This window comes from Oncorhynchus nerka, linkage group LG9a (genome assembly GCF_034236695.1).
Source record: "Oncorhynchus nerka isolate Pitt River linkage group LG9a, Oner_Uvic_2.0, whole genome shotgun sequence".
Taxonomy (NCBI): Eukaryota; Metazoa; Chordata; class Actinopteri; order Salmoniformes; family Salmonidae; genus Oncorhynchus; species Oncorhynchus nerka.
In genome coordinates this window covers 3,968,283-3,995,390 of record NC_088404.1, presented here as the reverse complement: position 1 = coordinate 3,995,390, position 27,108 = coordinate 3,968,283, and the positions used below count along the sequence as shown (strand labels likewise).

At 42.1% G+C, this 27,108-nt stretch overlaps 1 protein-coding gene across 1 annotated transcript in view; it reads right to left on the bottom strand.

Moving 5' to 3' along the window:
* Positions 1 to 27,108, bottom strand: part of LOC115117247 (mucin-5AC-like) — a 68,280-nt gene that overhangs the window by 27,955 nt on the left and 13,217 nt on the right. Inside the window, 28 exon segments of the mRNA XM_065022769.1 lie at positions 330 to 538; positions 1,234 to 1,452; positions 3,375 to 3,550; positions 3,601 to 3,865; positions 4,391 to 5,689; positions 5,692 to 5,970; positions 6,271 to 6,314; positions 7,004 to 7,154; positions 7,398 to 7,526; positions 7,686 to 7,842; positions 10,528 to 10,767; positions 10,906 to 11,085; positions 12,372 to 12,479; positions 12,635 to 12,773; positions 12,870 to 13,021; positions 18,168 to 18,268; positions 18,383 to 18,432; positions 18,607 to 18,758; positions 18,958 to 19,061; positions 19,412 to 19,538; positions 19,799 to 19,893; positions 20,773 to 20,937; positions 21,215 to 21,352; positions 21,616 to 21,685; positions 21,933 to 22,040; positions 24,440 to 24,602; positions 24,712 to 24,756; positions 24,758 to 24,821. Of these exon segments, the coding sequence (XP_064878841.1) occupies positions 330 to 538; positions 1,234 to 1,452; positions 3,375 to 3,550; positions 3,601 to 3,865; positions 4,391 to 5,689; positions 5,692 to 5,970; positions 6,271 to 6,314; positions 7,004 to 7,154; positions 7,398 to 7,526; positions 7,686 to 7,842; positions 10,528 to 10,767; positions 10,906 to 11,085; positions 12,372 to 12,479; positions 12,635 to 12,773; positions 12,870 to 13,021; positions 18,168 to 18,268; positions 18,383 to 18,432; positions 18,607 to 18,758; positions 18,958 to 19,061; positions 19,412 to 19,538; positions 19,799 to 19,893; positions 20,773 to 20,937; positions 21,215 to 21,352; positions 21,616 to 21,685; positions 21,933 to 22,040; positions 24,440 to 24,602; positions 24,712 to 24,756; positions 24,758 to 24,821 (5,129 nt within the window).

Genomic DNA, 27,108 nt, shown 5'->3' with positions numbered 1-27,108 from the left:
CACCTTTAAAATACCTTGTCTCTGGGAACACGGAAATCCCCTTAACCCAAACTTTTACTCCTACAACGACACCCAATAATTCTGATGATCCCTTCACATCGTTTGTTTTAAATCTCTTGATGTCTCATGTAACTTATTCAGTCTGGAGATCGGCCGTTCCTGCCAGCTGGAGATTGTACAATGAACAGACCTCCATTGTTACTAAACTCCTGACTACATTATATACAATTGGAAATGGGAGCAAGAGAGAAAATTCATATGTACAGTACATTATAGCATTTGGACTAGTCAGTTCTGATTGGAATGTATACATAATTAGTCATTTCAACCATAATTTCCTCCAACAGGTAATGATAGAGGTTGTTGTTGGGGTAGTGGTAGGGGTTGTTATTGGGGTAATGGTAGGGGTTGTTGTTGGGGTAATGGTAGGGGTTGTTGTTGGGGTAATGGTAGGGGTTGTTGTTGGGGTAATGATAGGGGTTGTCGTTGGGGTAATGGTAGGGGTTGTGGTTGGGTTTGATATAGTAGTTTCTTCTGTCTGTATTGTCAAAGTTGAGATTCGTTTTTTCAGTTGGTTTTGTGTATGGTGGATTTGTGACTACAGTGAAGGCTGTTGTTGTGGTAGATGCTTTGGTGGTTGCTGTTGTTATAACCTCAGAGGTAGTCCTCGTCTGAGTTGTTGTTGTGGTAGTAGTTGGGGTAGTAGTAGGGGTTGTTGTTGGTGGAGTTGACTCAGGGCCAGTTGTAATTTCCTCTGTTGTTTCTCTTGTTGTGGAATAGGTTGTTGTCTTAGATGTTGTTGTGGTTGTTGGACTTTCTGTGGTGGGTGTTGTTGTTGTTGGTGGTGTAATGGTTGTTGTGGGTGTTGTTGATTCTGGACCAGTTGTAACTTCCTCTGTTTCACTTGTGGAATATGTTGTTGTCTTAGATGTTGTTGTGGTTGATGGACATTCTGTGGTGGTTGTTGTTGTTGTTGTGGTAGTAGGTGCAGTTGATTCTGGACAGTTGTAACGTCCTCTGTTACTTTTATTTTTGTGGATGGAGTTGTTGACTTAGTTGTGGATGTTGGAAGTTCTGTTGTTGTTGTTGTTGGACTTTCTGTTGTTGTTCTTGTTGTTGGGGTAGTTGTTGTTGTTGGACTTTCTGTTGTTGTTGTAGTTGTTGATGTTATAATGGTTGTTGTGTTTCTTTCTGAGATGGTAGGTGTCTCATTGCTACAAACATCAACACAACATCTGGATCTGATCTCGTAGTTGTAGCATATTGGTGGGATGCCTTGATCCTTGTTGCGGCATATCAGTCCAACTGAGGGATTGCATTCAACATTTTGACCTAGTTCGTCCAAAGGAACATAGATGTTGTCTTTGGCTCTGCATTCTACATCCTTCGGTTGGCTACAAATATCCATACCAGATTTCCTTATATTTTCTATGGTTTCATAATCTCCTCCTTCTGGTCCAACAGAGGGATAGTTTTATTTTTATTTAACCTTTATTTAACCAGGAAGGGCTCATTGAGATTTAAAATCTCTTTTTGAAGAGCGTCCTGGCCAAGATAGGCAGCGCCAAGTCATTACAAATATTAGACAGACAACATGAAAAACTACAAGTAATCTAGTAAAAACCATTGAATTCACAAGAGTATAACAAAATCAAAAACAGCAAATTAAAAACATTGACAGGTCAGGGAATCAGTCTCAGGATCCTTCATCAGTGATTTAAAAACATTGACAGGTCAGGGAATCAGTCTCAGGATCCTTCATCAGTGATTTAAAAACATTGACAGGTCAGGGAATCAGCCTCAAAATCCTTCATCTCAGGATCCTTCATCAGTGATTTAAAAACATTGACAGGTCAGGGAATCAGTCTCAGGATCCTTCATCAGTGATTTAAAAACATTTGACAGGTCAGGGAATCAGTCTCAGGATCCTTCATCAGTGATTTAAAAACATTGACAGGTCAGGGAATCAGTCTCAGGATCCTTCATCAGTGATTTAAAAACATTGACAGGTCAGGGAATCAGCCTCAAAATCCTTCATCGGTGATTTAAAAACATTGACAGGTCAGGGAATCAGCCTCAAAATCCTTCATCAGTGATTTAAAAACACCAATCGGGACAAGTTCTTCCAGTTTAAAAGTATTTTGTAAGGCGTTCCAAGACGATGGCGCAGAGGACATAAAATCCCTTTGACCAAATTCAGTTCGGACATTTGGAACAGTTAGCAGGATAAAGTCCAGCGAACGAAGAGAGTGCCCACCACATTTCTGAACAATAAAAATGCCCAAATAAAAAGGTAGTAAACCCAAAATGGCTTTGTAAATAAAAGTATACCAGTGACTGAGCCTATGAGAGACTAGAGAAGGCCAGCCAACCCTGGTATACAAAGTGCAGTGGTGCGTAAGGGTTTTACAGTTTAAAATACATTTCAATGCCATGGTAAAGACTGTCAATTGGTCTCAAACACTGAGTGGAAGCATTAATATATAAAATATCCCCACAGTCTAGTAAAGGCATAAATGTAGCTGATAATAGCCTCTTTCTGGCTTCAAAAGAAAAACAGGCCTTATTCCTAAAATAAAATCCCAATTTCAGCTTCAATTTATATGCAATTTTAAAGAGGGGCCGTCATCAATTTAAATTCCAAGATATTTACATGAGGTTACAACCTCAATCCCTTTGCCCTGACGGGTAGTAATAGGTGAAGGGTTCAGAGGTCTATTTCTTGCTTTAGAAAACACCATTAGTTTAGTTTTGTCAGTATTGAGGATAAGCTTCAATTGACACAAGGTATGTTGAACAGTATAAAAAGCAGTTTGCAAGTTCTGGTAAGCTTTTGTAAGAGACGAGGTACAAAAGTAAATAACAGTATCATCAGCATAAAAATGAAGTTGAGCATTTTGGACATTTTTGTCTAAATCATTTATATAAATAGTGAATAAGAGAGGACAAAGTACAGAGCCTTGGGGCACACCATTAAAGACAGACAATTTAACAGACATACGCCCATCAAATTGAGTGCACTGAGTTCTATCAGACAGATAGTTAGCAAACCATGCAACTGCATAGTATTTGCTAATCCAGTCTGACCAATCAGACAGTCTTGGTCAGGCAGTGTGGAGTAGTAGTGGGTGAAGTGCTTGATGGTGAAGTGGTGGTTGTTATGGGAGTAGTGATAGGGGTTGTTGAAGGTGTAATGTTTGTTGTCGATGTTGTTGGTTTTGTCCCAGTTGTAATTTCCTCAGTTGTTTCACTTGTAGAACATGTTCTTGTCTTGTTGTTGTGGTTGATGGGCTTTCTGTGGTGGTTGTTGTTGTTGTGGGGGTAGTGGTGGTAGGTGTGGTAGATTCTGGACCAGTTGTAACTTCATCTGTTACTATTGTCATTCTGGATGGGGTGGTTGACTTCGTTGTGGTTGTTGGACTTTCTGTGGTGGACTTTGTTGTGGTTGTTGGACATTTTGTTGTTAGGGTTGTTGTTAGGGTTGTTGTTGGCCTTTCTGTTACTGTTGTTTTTGTTGTTGGGGTAGTTGTTGGTGTTGGACTTTCTGTTACTGTTGTTTTTGTTGTTGGGGTAGTTGTTGATGTTGTAATGGTTGTGTGCCTTTCTGAGGTGGTAGTTGTCCCATTGCTACAAACATCAACACAACATCTGACTCTGATCTCATAGTTGTAGCATATTGGTGGGATGCCTTGATCCTTGTTGCGGCATATCAGTCCAACTGAGGGATTGCATTCAACATTTTGACCTAGTTCGGCCAAAGGAACATAGATGTTGTTTTTGGCTCTGCATTCTACTTCCTTAGGTTTGCTACAAATATCAATACCAGATTTCCTTATATTTTCTATGGTTTCATAATGTCCTCCTTCTGGTCCAACAGAGGGATAGTATTTGCTAATCTAGTCTGACCAATCACAGACAGTCTTGGTCAGGCAGTGTGGAGTAGTAGTGGGTGAAGTGGTTGTTGGTGAAGGAGGGGATGTTCTGGGGGTAGTGGTAGCGGTTGTTGAAGGTGTAATCGTTGTGGTCGATGTTGTTGGTTTTGTTCCAGTTGTAATTACCTCTGTTTTTATACTTGTTGTGGAATAGGTTGTTGTCGTAGATGTTGTTGTGGTTTTTGGACTTTCTGTGGTGGTTGTTGTTGTTGTTGGTGGTGTAATGGTTGTTGTGGGTGTTGTTCATTCTGTACCAGTTCTAGTTTCCTCTGTTGTTTCACTTGTTGTGGAATATGTTGTTGTCTAAGACGTTACCATGGTTGATGAACTTTCTGTGGTGGTTGTTGTTGTTGTTGTGGTAGAGGTTGTAGGTGTTGTTGATTTTGGACCAGTTCTAATTTCCTCTGTTACTTTTGTCATTCTGGATGGGGTTGTTGACTTAGTTGTGGTTGTTGGACTTTCTGTTGTTGTGGTTGTTGTTGCGGTAGTTGTTGTTGGACTTTCTGTTGTTGTTCTTGTTGTTGGACTTTCTGTTGTTGTTCTTGTTGTTGGGGTAGTTGTTGTTGTTGGACTTTCTGTTGTTGTTCTTGTTGTTGGGGTAGTTGTTGATGTTGTAATGGTTGTTGTGTGCCTTTCTGAGTTGGTAGGTGTCTCATTGCTACAAACATCAACACAACATCTGACTCTGATCTCGTAGTTGTAGCATATTGGTGGGATGCCTTGATCCTTGTTGCGGCATATCAGTCCAACTGAGGGATTGCATTCAACATTTTGACCTAGTTCGGCCAAAGGAACATAGATGTTGTCTTTGGCTCTGCATTCTACATCTTTAGGTTGGCTACAAATATCAATACCAGATTTCCTTATATTTTCTATGGTTTCATAATCTCCTCCTTCTGGTCCAACAGAGGGATAGTATTTGCTAATCCAGTCTGACCAAGCACAGACAGTCTTGGTCAGGCATTGTGGAGAAGTAGTGGTTGAAGAGGTTGTTGGTGAATTGGTGGTTGTTGTTGGCGTAGTGGAAGGGGTTGTTGTCGATGTTGATTCTGGACCAGTTGTAATTTCCTCTGTTTCACTTGTTGTGGAATATGTTGTTGTCTTAGATGTTGTTGTGGTTGATGGACTTTCTCTGTTGGTTGTCGGTATTGTTGTTGTGGTAGAGGTAGTAGGTGTTGTTGATTCTGGACCAGTTGTAACTTCCTCTGTTACTTTTGTTGTGGATGGAGTTGTTGATTTAGTTGTGGGTGTTGGACTTTCTGTTGTTGTTGGGGTAGTTGTTGATGTTACAATGGTTGTTGTGTTTCTTTCTGAGGTGGTAGGTGTCTCATTGCTACAAACATCAACACAACATCTGACTCTGATCTCGTAGTTGTAGCATATTGGTGGGATGCCTTGATCCTTGTTGTGGCATATCAGTCCAACTGAGGGATTGCATTCAACATTTTGACCTAGTTCGGCCAAAGGAACATAGATGTTGTCTTTGGCTCTGCATTCTACATCCTTAGGTTGGCTACAAATATCATTTCTATATTTCTTTATATTTTCTATGGTTTCATAATCTCCTCCTTCTGGTCCAACAGAGGGATAGTATTTGCTAATCCAGTCTGACCAATCACAGACAGTCTTGGTCAGGCAGTGTGGAGTAGTAGTGGGTAAAGTGGGTGTTGGTGAAGTAGAGGTTGTTGTGGGGGTAGTAGAAGGGGTTGTTGTCGGTGTAATGGTTGTTGTGGGGGTAGTGGTAGGGGTTGTTGTGGGGTAGTGGTAAGGGTTGTTGTGGGGGTAGAGGTAGGGGTTGTTGTTGGGGTAGTGGCAGGAGTTGAGAAAACAAATGTGGCCGGTGCTTGAGTGAATATCTGTGTTGTTGTAACACTTGGTGTAGTTGTTGGAGTTGGGGTGCTGGGACAGGGGTTCATAATCCGGACAATAGTTCCATTCTCTTTGCAGGTGGCAGTAATACAAGTCCCATCACCGTCAGATGTGTGATATATGGTCGCTCCATAAGGGTATGTTCTGCCGTCGTAGAAACAATAACAAGCTGCAATAGGATTTTCACAAGGAACACAAGTTATTATCATGTAATTATCTTGTCATGTCACCTTCTTGGTAATAATGTAGGCAAATGTTTCAGTTATTATCATGTAATCATCTTGTCATGTTACCTTCTTGGTAATAATGTAGGCTGATGTTTCAGTTATTATCATGTAATCATCTTGTCATGTTACTTCTTGGCAATAATGTAGGCTAATGTTTCAGTTATTATCATGTAATCATCTTATCATGTTACTTCTTGGTAATAATGTAGGCTGATGTTTCAGTTTGTAGTGGTTTTCCTTACCTTGGACATCATAGCTGCAACTGACCTCAGTTGATGAGCAACGACTTGAAAAAGAAAGGAGGTTACAGTACCTTTCAAAGTCAAATAAAATATGAAGAGCTATTTGTTATGAAGTACAAAACAATGTTATATGTTATATTCACAATAAGGTATTAACAGGTCAAATCACAATAAGGTATTAACAGGTCAAATCCCAATAAGGTATTAACAGGTCAAATCCCAATAAGGTATTAACAGGTCAAATCCCAATAAGGTATTAACAGGTCAAATCCCAATAAGGTATTAACAGGTCAAATCCCAATAAGGTATTAACAGGTCAAATCCCAATAAGGTATTAACAGGTCAAATCCCAATAAGGTATTAACAGGTCAAATCCCAATAAGGTATTAACAGGTCAAATCCCAATAAGGTATTAACAGGTCAAATCACAATAAGGTATTAACAGGTCAAATCCCAATAAGGTATTAACAGGTCAAATCACAATAAGGTATTAACAGGTCAAATCCCAATAAGGTATTAACAGGTCAAATCCCAATAAGGTATTAACAGGACAAATCCCAATCTTTGAAAATCATAATCAATTAAATAGTAGGAAAACCTCTTTGTAGGTGGACTATTGCCTTATCTGACCAGAGATACAGGTTACCTTAAGGCTTATACCAACCGTATTAAATCCTATGTAATGTAAATACAGTATCTATGTATTTATCAAAATGTTGATCTGAAAACATACCATGTCTGACAGTTCTCCTTGGAAGGTATAATCTCTCCATCGTTGTAATGAGTTCCATCTCCATCGTAGCAACCACAGTCCTTCTTACTGACACACTTCATGGTACTTTCTTCCAAATAAGGCTGGGCCGAAGGACATTTTGGATAGCAACCTTTAAGATAAAAAGAGTCGATTTAATCCAGGACACCTGCACAGATTAGATCATCCTCATGGTATCTAGTTCTAACACCAAAGCTGTAATGGATATGATATTTCAATATTTGTATTTAGTTTTCAGTGTAGATGAACAAGGAGGGAGGAGTTATTACATATTTTATACTGTACATTTGTAACAACTTGGATTGTAAATTGTCCAAATCAAACGGCCAAGCTGTTATGAAGGGCTCTTAGTTACCTTCCAGTGCAGGGATCTGACTGGAGCATGTTCCTGAGGGATTCTTGCAGGTCTTCATACAGGGGTATCCACACGGATTATAATGCCACTCACACTCACCAATAGGGTTGTAGAAATCACAGAACAGAGCTGGTGAAATAAAAACATGTCACATTTTAACTGAACCAGGGTCCTAAAAGATTGATTGAACAGTTACACATTGAAATCATAAATTGGTATTTTGTCCCGATAGCTAAACAATCCCACCTATCCATCAATCAATTGTCCCACTCAAAGCAAATGACTCACGGCAGATATCTGGTGTCCTCCACTTGATACAAGCCCCTGCCTCGTTACAGGCCTGGGCGTAGGCTGCTACAGCTGTACAGAAACACTCGCAGTCTCCCCCAGTGTCACAGGCACACGAGTCCCTCACACAGGCATCATGGAATGGCGTGGGGTCCACCTTTTAGGAAGATGCATTAAGCCATCATTTATTTATTCATGCATTGCTCAGCTTGTTGTAGAGACTACAGATGAATTATTGACAATGATTATTATTGGGTTGGATGGCTGACTTCATGTTTTTGTTATCTGTTTAGTACTACTTTTGTTTTTTGTCCATTATGGTGACTGTGTGGACATTCACATGATTATTGACAAACCAATTTTATTGGAAAGATTGCCATGTACCATCATGCAACTCTGCTTGTCATTGTGTGACCTTATAGGAAACCTGTTAGCGTAAGACTTGTGCTACAAAATGAATGTTCGTTATAAATTCCACCATATGATTGTTATTATGACCCTGAAGCTGTGAGGGAAATGAACTCTTGTTGAAGCCTTAACCTTATTGACCCTGAGGCTGTGAGGTAAATGAACTCTTGTTGAAGCCTTAACCTTATTGACCCTGAGGCTGTGAGGTAAATGAACTCTTGTTGAAGCCTTAACCTTATTGACCCTGAGGCTGTGAGGTAAATGAACTCTTGTTGAAGCCTTAACCTTATTGACCCTGAGGCTGTGAGGTAAATGAACTCTTGTTGAAGCCTTAACCTTATTGACCCTGAAGCTGTGAGGTAAATTAACTCTTGTTGAAGCCTTAACCTTATTGACTCTGAGGCTGTGAGGTACTGTATATTAAAACTTCTTCTTCTTTATTTTTCTCCACTTCCTGTCTGACTGACATGCCCAAAGTAAACTGCATGTTACTCAGGCCCCGAAGCCATGATATGCATATAATTGGTACTATTGGATATGAAACACTTTGAAGTTTGTGGAAATGTTAAAATAATGTATGAGACAATAACACAATTGATATGGTAGAAGAAAATCCAAAGAAAAACCAACCGGAATTTAAAAAATTTGAGAGCCCATGCTCTTCCAATGGAACGTATAGGGTCATATCCAAATCTAGCTCTCAGATTGCAATTCCTATTGTTTACCACGAGATGTCAACAGTCATTGTTCAAGGTTTCAGGCTTGTTTCTTCCCAAATGAGGATCAATTTAGAGTTTTAGAACTGGGAGTCAGAGTAGGAAATTATTCAAATGAATGTATCTGCTGTACTGTCTAATGAATGTATCTGCTGTACTGTCTATTGAATGTATCTGCTGTAGTGTCTATTGAATGTATCTGCTGTAGTCTCTATTGAATGTATCTGCTGTAGTCTCTATTGAATGTATCTGCTGTACTGTCTATTGAATGTATCTGCTGTACTGTCTACTGAATGTATCTGCTGTAGTGTCTATTGAATGTATCTGCTGTACTGTCTACTGAATGTATCTGCTGTAGTGTCTATTGAATGTATCTGCTGTACTGTCTACTGAATGTATCTGCTGTAGTATCTATTGAATGTATCTGCTGTAGTGTCTACTGAATGTATCTGCTGTAGTATCTATTGAATGTATCTGCTGTACTGTCTACTGAATGTATCTGCTGTAGTATCTATTGAATGTATCTGCTGTAGTGTCTATTGAATGTATCTGCTGTACTGTCTACTGAATGTATCTGCTGTAGTATCTATTGAATGTATCTGCTGTACTGTCTACTGAATGTATCTGCTGTAGTGTCTACTGAATGTATCTGCTGTAGTATCTATTGAATGTATCTGCTGTACTGTCTACTGAATGTATCTGCTGTAGTATCTATTGAATGTATCTGCTGTAGTGTCTACTGAATGTATCTGCTGTAGTATCTATTGAATGTATCTGCTGTACTGTCTACTGAATGTATCTGCTGTAGTATCTATTGAATGTATCTGCTGTACTGTCTATTGAATGTATCTGCTGTAGTGTCTATTGAATGTATCTGCTGTACTGTCTACTGAATGTATCTGCTGTAGTATCTATTGAATGTATCTGCTGTACTGTCTACTGAATGTATCTGCTGTACTGTCTACTGAATGTATCTGCTGTAGTATCTATTGAATGTATCTGCTGTACTGTCTATTGAATGTATCTGCTGTAGTGTCTAATGAATGTATCTGCTGTAGTCTCTATTGAATGTATCTGCTGTAGTATCTATTGAATGTATCTGCTGTAGTCTCTATTGAATGTATCTGCTGTAGTCTCTATTGAATGTATCTGCTGTAGTCTCTATTGAATGTATCTGCTGTAGTCTCTATTGAATGTATCTGCTGTAGTCTCTATTGAATGTATCTGCTGTAGTCTCTATTGAATGTATCTGCTGTAGTCTCTATTGAATGTATCTGCTGTAGTCTCTATTGAATGTATCTGCTGTAGTCTCTATTGAATGTATCTGCTGTAGTCTCTATTGAATGTATCGGCTGTAGTCTCTATTGAATGTATCTGCTGTAGTCTCTATTGAATGTATCTGCTGTAGTCTCTATTGAATGTATCTGCTGTAGTATCTATTGAATGTATCTGCTGTAGTCTCTATTGAATGTATCTGCTGTAGTCTCTATTGAATGTATCTGCTGTAGTCTCTATTGAATGTATCTGCTGTAGTCTCTACTGAATGTATCTGCTGTACTGTCTATTGAATGTATAGGTTATGGAAATGCAGGTATTTATACGTGTGCCTATATGTCTTAGTTTATATCAGCTGCACTACGTCGACTTCCTAACAACTTCGGTTGGTATGGCAATAAAGTATTGAATCTATATTGAATAGTATCTGCTGTGTACTGTACCTGTGAGTGGCAGGCTGAGAAAACGTTACTGGTGATGATGCTGCAGCGTTTCAGAGACCAGGACTGCCTGTATGATCTTAAAGTGCATGGGTTTTTTATGACATCAGCGTTGGGGCAACTGGGTGACACTTTCCAGCTGTTCCCAAACTCCAGAGCTTCAACAACCACTTCCTGGTTTCTGGACGTGAAGTCGTTCTTTCCATTACCGTCGTAGTTACCACACAGACCACACACTTGGCCCTGGAAGGAAATTAAACATTTAAAAATAATAACCCGAAGTAGATAATCAAACATCACATTGTTTTGTAAGCCAATGCAAATGCTAAACAAAGATACAGTGCCATCAGTGGTTCAAAATGTCCTATTCTAGTCACTCACCTGGAAGGTAGAGCTGAGTTTGATGAACAGGCTATTCTTCTTGTCCCACATGAGGATCAGGCCATTTTCAGCCTCAACAACAACATAGAGACCGATAGAGTGGACCTGGTATGGTACGTCAACCCCGTTCTCTTGTTTGATCACTTTTACAGATTCATCTGCTAGTATGATCTCATTGTTCTGTAAGACAGAAACAGAAAGTGTTCATTGCTAATGTAATACTAGTAGACATGTTTACACTGTGTTGGTGCTGGGTTTTACACCATCCAGGGTTACACTGTGGTGGTGCTGGGTTTAACACTACCCAGGGTTACACTGTGGTGGTGCTGGGTTTAACACTACCCAGGGTTACACTGTGGTGGTGCTGGGTTTAACACTACCCAGGGTTACACTGTGGTGGTGCTGGGTTTAACACTACCCAGGGTTACACTGTGGTGGTGCTGGGTTTAACACTACCCAGGGTTACACTGTGGTGGTCCTGGGTTTTACACTACCCCCACTACCCCTACTAACCCTAAACCAAATACATAGCTAACCCTAACCCTAATACATAGGTAACCCTAACCCTAATACATAGCTAACCCTAACCCTAAAACATAGCTAACACTTACCCTAATACATAACTATCCCTAACCCAAATAAATAGCTAAACCTAACCCTAACCCAAATACATAGCTAACCCAAATACATAGCTAACCATAACCCTAATACATAGCTAACCCTAACCTTAACCCTAATACATAGCTAACCCTAATACATAGCTAACCCTAACCTTAACCCTAATACATAGCTAACCCTAACCCTAATACATAGGTAACCCTAACCCTAATACATAGGTAACCCTAACCCAAATACATAGCTAACCCTAACCCTAATACATAGCTAACCCTAACCCAAATACATAGCTAAGCCTAACCCTAATGCATAGCTAACCCTAACCCTAATACATAGCTAACCCTAACACAAATACATAGCTAACCCTAACCCTAATACATAGCAAACCCTATTACATAGCTAACCCTAACCAAAATACATAGCTTACCCTAACCAAAATACATAGTTAACCCTAACACATAGCTAACCCAAACACATAGCTAACCCTAATACATAGCTAATCCTTACCCAAACACATAGCTAACCCTTACCCAAACACATAGCTAACACTAACTCTAATACATAGCTAACCCTAACTCTAATACATAGCTACCCCTAACCCAAACACATAGGGGTGATTTTTGTGCTGCTATCAAATCTGCCCGACAATAATTCTAAGCAGACACTCCATTAGACAGACCTGTCAATCTAGTGTGCTAACAAAACACATAGAGGGGACGAGATAAGTGCATCCAGAGTTCAGCATGCAATTACACTCACAGTCACCGGTGTCGACATTGAGTCAAATGTTCGGACTTGTCTATCGTACCTTTAATGCATGTCTGAAGCCATTTATGAACAGTAGTTCCTACCCCCAAGAAGAGCTTGATGGCCTTGGAACAGGTGGTGCCGGTGGTTCCACAGGGAATGTTCTCTGTGATCAGTCTAAAGGTACCGTTTGGATTGTTGCTGCAGTAGTCCTGCAGGATGTATTCAAATACACAATCAGAAAACCTCTTAGTTATAATCATTACTTCAATTTAATCATAATTAGAAAATATGTGCATCATACATAAAGTAGGGGATTTAATAAAAATACAGAGAAAATCCTAAATACAAATGATTATTGCCCTACCTGAGTAAGAATGTATTCACAATCTCCATTGAAAGTAAACCTTTCCTCATCAAAAGTGATGAAATGCCCATCTCCATATATGGCACACATCCCATCACACTGCTTATTGGTACACTGCCATTTTCTGCCTTCGCAAGTGCTACAATGATGCAAACATAATCACATGGGAAGATTTTAGAGGGAAGCATTTGACATATCCAAAGAAGAAGAAGAAGAGGGATAGAATTGATTTTACCAGGTATTGCAGTCTACTTTGAGCAGATGTCCAGGTTGGTAATAGACTCCATTGTGAGAACAGGGACATAGGTCTTCCTTGATGCATCCTCCGTTTCCATCAGACAGCAGACCATCAGGACATACACAGCCTGACACACACTCTGCACTGATCTATAACACAATGAATCAGGGAAGGACTGACATTAATTTAAGTTGGACTTTATGTGCCTGAATGTCCCTCCACCCTCCAGGGTATAAGATGTGGACATTATGTGCCTGAATGTCCCTCCACCCTCCAGTGTATAAGATGTGGACATTATGTGCCTGAATGTCCCTCCACCCTCCAGTGTATAAGATGTAGACATTTACATTTACATTTAAGTCATTTAGCAGACGCTCTTATCCAGAGCGACTTACAAATTGGCGCTTTCACCTTATGACATCCAGTGGAACAGCCACTTTACAATAGTGCATCTAGGTCTTTTAAGGGGGGGGGAGGTGAGAAGGATTACTTTATCCTATCCTAGGTATTCCTTAAAGAGGTGGGGTTTCAGGTGTCTCCGGAAGGTGGTGATTGACTCCGCTGTCCTGGCGTCGTGAGGGAGTTTGTTCCACCATTGGGGGGCCAGAGCAGCGAACAGTTTTGACTGGGCTGAGCGGGAACTGTACTTCCTCAGTGGTAGGGAGGCGAGCAGGCCAGAGGTGGATGAACGCAGTGCCCTTGTTTGGGTGTAGGGCCTGATCAGAGCCTGGAGGTACTGAGGTGCCGTTCCCCTCACAGCTCCGTAGGCAAGCACCATGGTCTTGTAGCGGATGCGAGCTTCAACTGGAAGCCAGTGGAGAGAGCGGAGGAGCGGGGTGACGTGAGAGAACTTGGGAAGGTTGAACACCAGACGGGCTGCGGCGTTCTGGATGAGTTGTAGGGGTTTAATGGCACAGGCAGGGAGCCCAGCCAACAGCGAGTTGCAGTAATCCAGACGGGAGATGACAAGTGCCTGGATTAGGACCTGCGCCGCTTCCTGTGTGAGGCAGGGTCGTACTCTGCGGATGTTGTAGAGCATGAACCTACAGGAACGGGCCACCGCCTTGATGTTATTTGAGAACGACAGGGTGTTGTCCAGGATCACGCCAAGGTTCTTAGCGCTCTGGGACGAGGACACAATGGAGTTGTCAACCGTGATGGCGAGATCATGGAACGGGCAGTCCTTCCCCGGGAGGAAGAGCAGCTCCGTCTTGCCGAGGTTCAGCTTGAGGTGATGGTCCGTCATCCACACTGATATGTCTGCCAGACATGCAGAGATGCGATTCGCCACCTGGTCGTCAGAAGGGGGAAAGGAGAAGATTAATTGTGTGTCGTCTGCATAGCAATGATAGGAGAGACCATGTGAGGTTATGACAGAGCCAAGTGACTTGGTGTATAGCGAGAATAGGAGAGGGCCTAGAACAGAGCCCTGGGGACACCAGTGGTGAGAGCACGTGGTGAGGAGACGGATTCTCGCCACGCCACCTGGTAGGAGCGACCTGTCAGGTAGGACGCAATCCAAGCGTGGGCCGCGCCGGAGATGCCCAACTCGGAGAGGGTGGAGAGGAGGATCTGATGGTTCACAGTATCGATGGCAGCCGATAGGTCTAGAAGGATGAGAGCAGAGGAGAGAGAGTTAGCTTTAGCAGTGCGGAGCGCCTCCGTGATACAGAGAAGAGCAGTCTCAGTTGAATGACTAGTCTTGAAACCTGACTGATTTGGATCAAGAAGGTCATTCTGAGAGAGATAGCGGGAGAGCTGGCCAAGGACGGCACGTTCAAGAGTTTTGGAGAGAAAAGAAAGAAGGGATACTGGTCTGTAGTTGTTGACATCGGAGGGATCGAGTGTAGGTTTTTTCAGAAGGGGTGCAACTCTCGCTCTCTTGAAGACGGAGGGACGTAGCCAGCGGTCAGGGATGAGTTGATGAGCGAGGTGAGGTAAGGGAGAAGGTCACCGGAGATGGTCTGAGAAGAGAGGAGGGATAGGGTCAAGCGGGCAGGTTGTTGGGCGGCCGGCCGTCACAAGACGCGAGATTTCATCTGGAGAGAGAGGGGAGAAAGAGGTCAGAGCACAGGGTAGGGCAGTGTGAGCAGAACCAGCGGTGTCGTTTGACTTAGCAAACGAGGATCGGATGTCGTCGACCTTCTTTTCAAAATGGTTGACGAAGTCATCTGCAGAGAGGGAGGAGGGGGGAGGGGGAGGAGGATTCAAGAGGGAGGAGAAGGTGGCAAAGAGCTTCCTAGGGTTAGAGGCAGATGCTTGGAATTTAGAGTGGTAGAAAGTGGCTTTAGCAGCAGAGACAGAGGAGGAAAATGTAGAGAGGAGGGAGTGAAAGGATGCCAGGTCCGCAGGGAGGCGAGTTTTCCTCCATTTCCGCTCGGCTGCCCGGAGCCCCTGTTCTGTGAGCTCGCAATGAGTCGTCGAGCCACGGAGCGGGAGGGGAGGACCGAGCCGGCCTGGAGGATAGGGGACATAGAGAGTCAAAGGATGCAGAAAGGGAGGAGAGGAGGGTTGAGGAGGCAGAATCAGGAGATAGGTTGAGAAGGTTTGAGCAGAGGGAAGAGATGATAGGATGGAAGAGGAGAGAGAAGCGAGGGGGGAGAGAGAGCGAAGGTTGGGACGGCGCGATACCATCCGAGTAGGGGCAGTGTGGGAAGTGTTGGATGAGAGCGAGAGGGAAAAGGATACAAGGTAGTGGTCGGAGACTTGGAGGGGAGTTGCAATGAGGTTAGTGGAGGAACAGCATCTAGTAAAGATGAGGTCGAGCGTATTGCCTGCCTTGTGAGTAGGGGGAAGGTGAGAGGGTGAGGTCAAAAGAGGAGAGGAGTGGAAAGAAGGAGGCAGAGAGGAATGAGTCAAAGGTAGACGTGGGGAGGTTAAAGTCGCCCAGAACTGTGAGAGGTGAGCCGTCCTCAGGAAAGGAGCTTATCAAGGCATCAAGCTCATTGATGAACTCTCCGAGGAACCTGGAGGGCGATAAATGATAAGGATGTTAAGCTTGAAAGGGCTGGTAACTGTGACAGCATGGAATTCAAAGGAGGCGATAGACAGATGGGTAAGGGGAGAAAGAGAGAATGACCACTTGGGAGAGATGAGGATCCCGGTGCCACCACCCCGCTGACCAGAAGCTCTCGGGGTGTGCGAGAGCACGTGGGCGGACGAAGAGAGAGCAGTAGGAGTAGCGGTGTTGTCTGTGGTGATCCATGTTTCCGTCAGAGCCAAGAAGTCGAGGGACTAGAGGGAGGCATAGGCTGAGATGAACTCTGCCTTGTTGGCCGCAGATCGGCAGTTCCAGAGGCTACCGGAGACCTGGAACTCCACGTGGGTCGTGCGCGCTGGGACCACCAGATTAGAGGAGGGACATTATGTGCCTGAATGTCCCTCCACCCTCCAGTGTATAAGATGTGGACATTATGTGCCTGAATGTCCCTCCACCCTCCAGGGTATAAGATGTGGACATTATGTGCCTGTTTGTCCCTCCACCCTCCAGTGTATAAGATGTGGACATTATGTGCCTGAATGTCCCTCCACCCTCCAGTGTATAAGATGTAGACATTATGTGCCTGAATGTCCCTCCACCCTCCAGTGTATAAGATGTGGACATTATGTGCCTGAATGTCCCTCCACCCTCCAGTGTATAAGATGTGGACATTATGTGCCTGAATGTCCCTCCACCCTCCAGGGTATAAGATGTGGACATTATGTGCCTGAATGTCCCTCCTCCCTCCAGGGTATAAGATGTGGACATTATGTGCCAGTTTGTCACTGCACCCTCCAGTGTATAAGATGTGGACATTATGTGCCTGTTTGTCCCTCCACCCTCCAGTGTATAAGATGTGGACATTATGTGCCTGAATGTCCCTCCACTGTATAAGATGTGGACATTATGTGCCTGAATGTCCCTCCAACCTCCAGGGTGTAAGATGTGGACATTATGTGCCTGTTTGTCCCTCCACCCTCCAGTGTATAAGATGTGGACATTATGTGCCTGTTTGTCCCTCCACCCTCCAGTGTATAAGATGTGGACATTATGTGCCTGAATGTCCCTCCACCCTCCAGTGTATAAGATGTGGACATTATGTGCCTGTTTGTCCCTCCACCCTCCAGTGTATAAGATGTGGACATTATGTGCCTGAATGTCCCTCCACCCTCCAGTGTATAAGATGTGGACATTATGTGCCTGAATGTCCCTCCACCCTCCAGTGTATAAGATGTGGACATTATGTGCCTGAATGTCCCTCCACCCTCCAGGGTATAAGATGTGGACATTATGTGCCTGAATGTCCCTCCTCCCTCCAGGGTATAAGATGTGGACATTATGTGCCAGTTTGTCACTGCACCCTCCAGTGTATAAGATGTGGACATTATGTGCCTGTTTGTCCCTCCACCCTCCAGTGTATAAGATGTGGACATTATGTGCCTGAATGTCCCTCCACTGTATAAGATGTGGACATTATGTGCCTGAATGTCCCTCCAACCTCCAGGGTGTAAGATGTGGACATTATGTGCCTGTTTGTCACTGCACCCTCCAGTGTATAAGATGTGGACATTATGTGCCTGTTTGTCCCTCCACCCTCCAGTGTATAAGATGTGGACATTATGTGCCTGAATGTCCCTCCACCCTCCAGTGTATAAGATGTGGACATTATGTGCCTGAATGTCCCTCCACCCTCCAGTGTATAAGATCATTTGACATTATGTGCCTGAATGTTTTTATCCACTGTATAAGATGTTTTTATTATGTGCCTGAATGTTTCCAACCTCCAGGGTGTAAGATGTTGTAAGACATGTTTTTATGTGCCTGTTTGTCACTGCACCCTCCAGTGTATAAGATGTGTAAGACATTATGTGCCTGTTTGTCCCTCCACCTCCAGTGTATAAGATGTGGACATTATGTGCCTGAATGTCCCTCCACCCTCCAGTGTATAAGATGTGGACATTATGTGCCTGAATGTCCCTCCACCCTCCAGTGTATAAGATGTGGACATTATCATCAATCTCATCGGAGGATATCGTTTGGATCCTGGGCCTAGCTATGTCCAAGGTAGTAAATCATTTGATCAATCTGTCACTGTGTTAACATTGTCCTTGTATGTTTTTATTAAAACGTGTTGTAAGGCATGTTTTTATTAACGTGTTGTAAGGCATGTTTTTATTAACGTGTTGTAAGGCATGTTTTTATTAACGTGTTGTAAGGCATGTTTTTATTAACGTGTTGTAAGGCATGTTTTATTAACGTGTTGTAAGGCATGTTTTTATTAACGTGTTGTAAGGCATGTCCCATTGTAGACTTACACAGTGACTGTCTAGTGTTTGACAGCTCTTCTGGCACTCTGAGCCCTTGGCTCCGGGCCCTGCACTAGAACAGTTGAAGAAACCCATTGGTTCTTCACAGGCTGTTGGGAACAAAAGTAGGCTTTATAGGTTAGTAGGGATTAAACTACAGAGTCTTGGTTGTGAAGTGATTTGTTTGGCAATTAAAGATGTGTTCTGAATTTCAGAGGACTCACATAAATGTTGTTGTTCTCCAGTACAGCTTAATTTCCCTTGTCTGCAAGAGCTGGGTGGTTAAGAGGGGTATAAGAGGGGGGTTAAGCATGGTTTAGCATGCCTCTTGCAGTAAAACAAGATTTCAGAAGAAGACAGTCGATTTATAAATATTTTAATAGAGCCACAACAGAGAAGACCATCAGATTTTCAGAGATTTTCTTTCACATGCCAACCAAGTCCTCACCATGTAGCCCCATAGATCCTGGTGACCTCTCCAGGGGGTACTACTGTGCCTCCATTGTAGCAGGAGCAGCGTGAGGCAGGGACACACTCTCCCTGGTCATTCAGGTAGGTTCCCTCGGCACAGCCACAGCCGTCCACAGACACATGGTCTAACTGTTCAATTCAATTAAAAATGTCCACGAGGGGAAATTACTTTGGGCATGTCTGCAACAGCAACAACATCCACAACAACAAGAAGATACACAACAACAAGACAACAACAACAAGACGACATTAATAAAATGAATAATACTAATAAAAATAATATTAAATAAGTAACGTGAATAGAAATGAGATGTCCATGTAAATGTACCTGGCAGGTGAAGTCTGTCTGGCTCAGTGAACGACAGGTGCGGTCACAGCTGGTCATGGTGTAGTCATAGACCATCGTGTCAGGGCAGCTGGAGGAGTACTTCCCTGTGGAAAACAGTATGGCGATTCAACATTTAATTACATGTTTCGGGGTATTTTGTTTTTAAATAAGAAGGTTAACCCTGAACACTGTGGGTTAATAGGAGGATAAACCCTGGACACCGTGGGTTAATAGGTGGGTAAACCCTGGACACCGAGGGTTAATAGGTGGGTGAACCCTGGACACCGTGGGTTAATGGAGGGGAAACACTGGACACTGTGGGTTAATAGGAGGGTAAACCCTGGACACCGTGGGTTAATAGGAGGGTAAACCCTGAACACCGTGGGTTAATAGGAGGGGAACCCTTCATTAATTAATTAATAAATACATTCAGTATCTCTGATGTTTATCTTACCACAGGTGGTGTTTCTCCATCCACTGAGCAGGACGCCTGCAGCAGCACATGCATGGACGTAGGAGGAGACCGCAGCACACATGCACTCCTCACTCCTCTCACAGTTACAACTGTCAAATAGGCAGATCTACAGGGAGAGAAGAAGAAACAGTAGAAGAAGAAGTTATGAGATGTGTTAATGAAGAAAACTTCTGTTTTCTGAAATCACACACGAGCACAGGACAATAGTACTACAAAAAATCTGATTAGATGTTTTGAGATAAATTAAATTAAAATTAAAATTAGATCATTTTGATATTGAACTTCTTAAAATTATTGTTTAAATATATTCTTAGAGCTTTGGGATAACTCTGTAATTAAAGAGCATTTTAACATCACCATACTTACTTCCTTGTAGTAATTTGGGTTGATCTCAGTGTGGCATTGGGAAAATATTCCTGCACGATCTGACAGCATCAAGCACCAGTACTTGGCATATCTCTCTGTAAAACATATGAGATATTCGCAACATTTCACAAAGTACAAAGTGTTTTTATCTAGGCTTTACTGTGCATCTAATTTACTGTGTAATCCCCAAGAAGTATTCCAAGGCTTTGATAAAGGCTCTCTACGGTTAGTTAGATAATAAACTCAGATCTATGCACAGAGTGATCCTTTTTCTACTACTAGTAAGGAATCGTCCGTCAGTCGAGCTTATTCTCATTTTGCTCAACCTGGGCTGAAGCGCGTTTTGGTTTGTTTCATTAGACCAGCGGTTCCCAAACTTTTTTTGTTCCACGACACCATTTAGAAAATTCTCACGACGGCAAAAATTCTCACGCCAGCAACAATGTGAAAAAAAATATGTCTGTAGCTTATGCCCATACCATAACCCACTCACAACGTCAGCAAACCGCTCGCCCACACAACGCCATAAATGGATGGACGTACTGCAAAATTCTCTAAAATTATTTTGGAGCTGCGGCTTATGGTAGAGAAATGAACATTCAATTCTCTGACAACAACTCTGATGGACATTCCTGTAGTTATCATGCCAATTGTCAAAACCTCACATTTTAGAGTGACATTTTTTCTGACCCCCAGCACCTGTATAATTGTCATGTTGTTCAATCAGCTTCTTGATCTTAAAAGTTTTGTGCTAATGGAAAATGTGGATCTGTTATTTAAGCTCATGAAACATAGGGACCAACACTTTCATGTTACGTTAATTTTTTGTTCAGTGTGTATATTTTTTTGTGTTTTGGAAATTCTCCAGAGACCCCATTTTCATATAAGGTGATCCCACATGGGGTCGTGACCCCTAGTTTGAGAACCGCTGCATAAGAGACACGTTAGTGTTTTTAAAGAGGTCGAAGGAGTACCGTTCTCTACACTCAGACTGCATGGGATCTCAAAGTTCTGTGCCACATCAGGACAGCTTGCTTTGGTCTTCCAAGTGTTGGCGAACGTCACAGCGGTTCCTTCCACCAGTCCATTGATGGTTCTGAAGTCGTCAGTGCGGACGCTGTTAAAGTCTCCACAAAGACCTGGATAAGATGTACAAAACATTATAACAGGTGTTTTGAACTAACATTGACTGAAGATGCAATGCATCAAGTATCATTAGTTTATTAATAATTGTTTCAGGTGAGGTTTGACCGAACCCCTCAAACAAGTGGTATAGTGACACATGTTACATTAACAGTAGTTTGATAACCAATCATCTTTTATAATAACAATGCATGAGATTTATATAGCGCTTCTCAACAACCCAAAAATGATTATCTTTCCACAAAGACTTTAAATGAGCAGAGAGAAACATACCCTGGGTTTTTTCTTTGTGTGAACTGCTAGCTACGATGTAGACCTGCATTATAGGTGTTAGCTGGACCTCTAGACGGAGCCCATAAGAGGTATGCACAATGATGTAGAACGTAGAGGGCTGAAAGACCCTTACATCAGCTGTGGAAAATATACACAAGTTCTAGTTACAATCTGGTTTACCATGAACTTTTAGCTCCCACTTCCCTATTGTGGGATGCTTATGGTGTTACATGCTGCTAGACAAGGAAAGAAAGAGGAAAGAAAGAGACAACTTCTGGTACAGAATGTACTGCATGGGAAGGGTTTCAAACATACATTTATACTGATCAACGACTACAAAAATAGACTGATATCACATCTCTGTATCTCTTTTCTCAAGCAGCCATCAATCAGTCACTCACCCATGAAAAGCGGCATCTGAGAAAACATCATGTTGACAAAGACCCTTCCACTGGCATCGATGACGATCATCTGCAAGTGACAAAATACAACTTGAGTTAAAGCGACTCCCGTGGTGATAAGGAGTGTGGAACAGGGTTGGAGTCAATTCCAGTCAATTCAGAAAGAAAACCTAATTCCAATTCCAAATGTTCCTCACTGAAAAACAATGAAGAGCATTGGAATTGGAATTCAGTGGACTGCCTGAATTAACTGGAAATGAAATGTAATTTACTCCAACCCTGAAGTGGTGATACGAGTCACTGACTGGCTAACTTACCGTGGACTCTGGAGTCACCAGGGTTACAGATCTTAGGCAGGTCTCAATGTCCGTCTTCCCACATTTCACTATGTCACCCAGGACTGTGAAAGTAGTCTTGTTGGTTTGCTGGGAACAATCGGCAACAGGTATGACAGTAACATTAAGGTATGACAGTAAAGTTATGGTTTGATAGTTGTTGCGTCAAAAAACAGAACACTCAAAACATGAGCACAATGGCAGCTCTTCTTTAAAGAACTCCAGGCCTCAAGAGGGCAGATAACCCAAAAACATGGGTGGAACTAAAAAAATCGAGCCAGGATTTCTGGAGGGACTACTTTTACATGCGCACCTGGCAGATAAGCATGGGTATAAAATGTTTGGGCTTAGCTTTGCTTGGGTCCTCAACATACAAACAGCTCATTGTTCAACCCTAAAGATGCAACTGTTGTTTGGAATGATTTATTATGTTGTATCCAGTGCTTAGCACAATATACATGTTTACCTCTGGTAGGAGTGGTGACTTCTTTTTGTGGATATTTTCTGACTGCAGAAATAATTGCTTGAAGTGCTAGATTAAATTATTTAAACGGTTACTTTATTCAAAGCCATGCTTTGTTGCTGTGTCAATTTATTGTGTAAAATAATGCATGTTTATTCTCTGTTTTAAGGTTATCAACCTATTCCTATACCTATTCCTTATTCCTCTGTCATTCAACTACTCTATTCAACAAATCAACAAATGACATCAAAACCATAACAAAACACTAAAAAGGAATTGAGTTGGTCCCTTTGCATCCTTCACGTGTTGAGCAAGCCGTTTCACAAGTTTGTGCAGAGTTGAAATAATTACCTAGACAACTTGACAATAGTAAAGTTAAGGTATGACAGTAAAGTCAAGGGAACACATGCATACAAAACGAAGTCTTCAGTTTAATGAGAGTGAAGACACGACAACAGTTTTTTATTTGACCTTTATTTTACTAGGCAAGTCAGTTAAAGAACAAATTCTTATTTACAATGACGGCCTAGGAACAGTGGGTTAACTGCCTGTTCAGGGGCAGAACAACAGATTTGTACCTTGTCGGCTCGGGTTTGAACTTAACCTTCCGGTTACTAGTCCAACGATCTAACCACTAGGCTACCCTGCCGCCAAGACCGTAAAGTTAAGATATGACAGTAAGGTTAAGGGAACACATTTTTTGTAACACACTACTTACTTCTTGCCTACTTTTGGTCCTAGGGAATTACATTTCCTTCAGGAAGTATTCATTCCCCTTGACTTATTCCACATATTGTTGTGTTACAGCCTGAATTTAAAATGGATTCAATATTGTTTTTTCACACAATAATGACAACGTGAAAACATGTTTTTAGAAACGTTTGCTAATTTATTGAAAATGAAATACAGAAATATCTTATTTACATTAGTATTCACACCCCTGAGTCAATACATGTTAGAATCACCTTTGGCAGCGATTACAGCTGTGAGTGTTTCTGGGTAAGTTTCTAAGAGATTTGCACACCTGGATTGTACTATATTTGCACTTATTGTTGTACATTCTTCGAGCTCTGTCAAGTTGGATGTTGATCATTGATAGACAGCCATTTTCCATAGATTTTAAAACCGATTTTAAGTCAACTGTAATTAGGCCACTCAGGAACATTCAATGTCATCTTGGTAAGCAACTCCAGTGTATACTTGGCCTTGTGTTTTATCATCCAGCTGAATGGTGAATTTGTCTCCCAGTGTCTGGTGGAAAGCAGACTGAACCAGGTTATCCACTAGAATTGTTCCTGTGCTCAGCTCCATTCTGTTTACCTTTTATCCTGAGAAATTCCTCAGTCCTTAACGATTACAAGCATACCCATAACATGATGCAGCCATAACATGGTGCAGTCACCACTATGCTTGAAAATATGAAGAGTGGTACTCAGTAATGTATTGTATTTTCCCCAAACATAACACTTTCTATTGATGACAAAAAGTGAATTGCTTTGCCACATTTTTTGCAGTATTACTTTAGTGCCTTGTTGCAAACAGGATGTGTGTTTTGGAACCTTTTTTCTTCTGTACAGGATTCCTTCTTTTCACTTGTCAATTAGGTTAATATTGTGGAGTAACTACAATGTTGTTGATCCAGCCTCAGTTTTCTCCTATCACAGCCATTATTGGGTGTAAATACCTTATGAAGGCACTGTATATTATGGTTCAACTTGATTGAAAAGTATTTATGAGATTAATATGGATAGTGATGCTAATGGTATGTATAAGCACTTCCAATGCAAGCTGTCGGCAGCAATCTATGCTGGATGTGGCCGGTTCGTGGGCCAGTACATGTTCGCTAGCGAGTTAGGAGTTAAATCTACTAAACATACAGTCATCATGGAGGCATCATGGAGATATTAGTGCCAACTGACATGGAATCTGAATTGATTCACTTTGAATTTGTATGAACAAAAAAATGCGTTATTCAATATTTTCTGTTGGCACTAATATCACTCCATAAAGTAGGTTAGATCCCTACCTTGGACAGGACATATGAGCAGTCTCCATACAGTAGGTTAGATCCCTACCTTGGACAGGACATATGAGCAGTCTCCATAGGCTTTCCCAGTAGGTGGTTTGATCCCTACCTTGGAGCAGGACAGGGCATAGATCCAGCACTCCACTGGCCTTGGATACAGGTACTAAGGAGAGAGACAGAGTTCAGCCTCAACCATCTGGCTCCACTGGCCTTGGACAGGTATGACAGCAGTTTCTCCATGGAAGGTGTATTTAAAGCATTGCAGCTCTTACCATTTGTGGCATGTTCTTGAGAATGATTGTCCAGGCTGGTAAGATGTGGAGACAAGAGCACTGGTTCACAGCTACACAGCCAGTCTGAGTGATGTCATCAAACACAGTTCCTATGAGAAAGACATTCAAAACATTTAGCCAGCTGATCCCATGACTTACATTCTACATTACATTTAGTCCTTGATCCCATGAATTACATTCAGGGACAAATTACATTTAGTCACCTGGTTCCATAATGACATTCAATACATTTAGTCATCTGGCTCCACTGGCTTCCTGATCTCATAAATGACATTTGCAGCTCTTACCATTTAGTGCTGTTCCATAATGACATGTCCTTCCTGAAAATGCATTGATCCAGTAGATCAGTATCTTAGATTACTAAACATCTGTTGCAGAACTTTGATCAAATAATGAAATCTCCAGTCCCACAATAAGGCTACTCTTCCAGTCACAATAAGGCTACTCATCCAGTCCCACAATAAGGCTACTCTTCCAGTCCTATAATAAGGCTACTCTTCCAGTCAAATAAGGCTACTCTTCCAGTCCCAGAAAGGCTACATTCAAAACATTTAGTCCCACAATAAACTGATCCCAATAATGACTCTTTACAATCAATACATTACATTTAGTCACACTGCTATCTTCCAGTCCCACAATAAGGCTACTCATCCAGTCCCACAATTACATTTCCAGTCCCACCTAAGGCTTCCAGTCCCACAATGCTACTCTTCCATTCAATACATTTCCAGTCATCTAAGGCTATCTTCCATAAAGTCCCACATTCAAGGCTACATTAACGAAATCTTCCAGTCCCACAATAAAAGGCACTCTTCCAGTCCCACAATAAGGCTACTCTTCCAGTCCCACAATTAAGGCTACTCTTCCAGTCCCACAGTAAGGCTACTCTTCCAGTCCCACAATAAATGCTACTCTTCCAGTCCCACAATTAAGGCTACTCTTCCAGTCCCACAATTAAGGCTACTCTTCCAGTCCCACAATTAAGGCTACTCTTCCAGTCCCACAATAAGGCTACTCATCCAGTCCCACAATAAGGCTACTCTTCCAGTCCCACAATAAGGCTACTCTTCCAGTCCCACAATAAGGCTACTCTTCCAGTCCCACAATAAGGCTACTCTGCCAGTCCCACAATAAGGCTACTCTTCCATTCTATGTAATCTTGAACCTTTTCCTGGTTTAAATAGCCACATAACTGATATGAGTTTTAATACAGTCTTCCAGGTTTAAATAGCCACATAACTGATATGAGTTTTAATACAGTCTTCCTGGTTTGAGCATCTGTGATTTAACTTGGACTTGAGCATCTATGACTCGTGATTTAACTTGGACTAACTTAACTTGAATTTGTTCTTAACTGACTTGCCTAGTTAAAAAAAAATGAAAATAACCTATCTGGTATTTGAGCTGTGACTCGATTTCTCATCTTGTGCATGTAAACCTATCTGGTATATAAATCGCAGGCCAGGTGCAAATCACATAATCTAGCAAAACGCACTCTGCTCCACTTTCCTCCGGTATGTGTTTAGCAAACATGATAACACATCACTCCCTACATACCCAAATGTATCAGCAGCCTACACTTAAACTGTATGGGAAGAAAACGAGGTCAATGGTTTGAATACCCGAACTGACTTGGTGAAAACTGTGTCAGTGTTCCCTTGAGCAAGACTCTTACCCTAACTGTTCCTGTAAGTCTCTCTGGATAAGAGCATCTGCTGAAAATGTCAATCTGGTCCCACTTCCATCATTGCCCATAAAAATGACCTTTTCACAACTACTTATTAATCACTGTCAGATCCTATAGGGTCCTGATGTATACCTGGGTTAGGTTACCAGATTAGGAAAAGCTCCGGGCCCCAGGATTTTTTTTTTGCCCCACCACTCTGGGACCTGTGGTGCACCTCTGCATCAGGGCATCATCGGTCCCAAAAACCACTTGGTTTCAAAGACTATGTGGTAGTAGGGAGGGGGGGGGGGTTGTAGTAGGGAGGGGGGGTTGTAAAAACATGTGGGGACAAAAATCACTGATGTAGTTGCAATGAAATTGGCATAGAACACTTAACCATTAACTTGAGGACTCAAAACCCAAAATAAGGGACTTGTAACTTGACTCGACCTGAGCTGTCGAACTTTACTTGGGACAGACTTGATTAGGACTTGCAAAATTGAGACTTGGTCCCATCTCTGTTATAATCAGTGAGTGTGCAGTAGGCAGAGCAGAATCTCTGTCGGTGAGATTGCATTGTACAGTGCCTTGCGAAAGTATTCGGCCCCCTTGAAGTTTGCAAACTTTTGCCACATTTCAGGCTTCAAACATAAAGATATAAAACTGTGTTTTTTGTGAAGAATCAACAACAAGTGGGACACAATCATGAA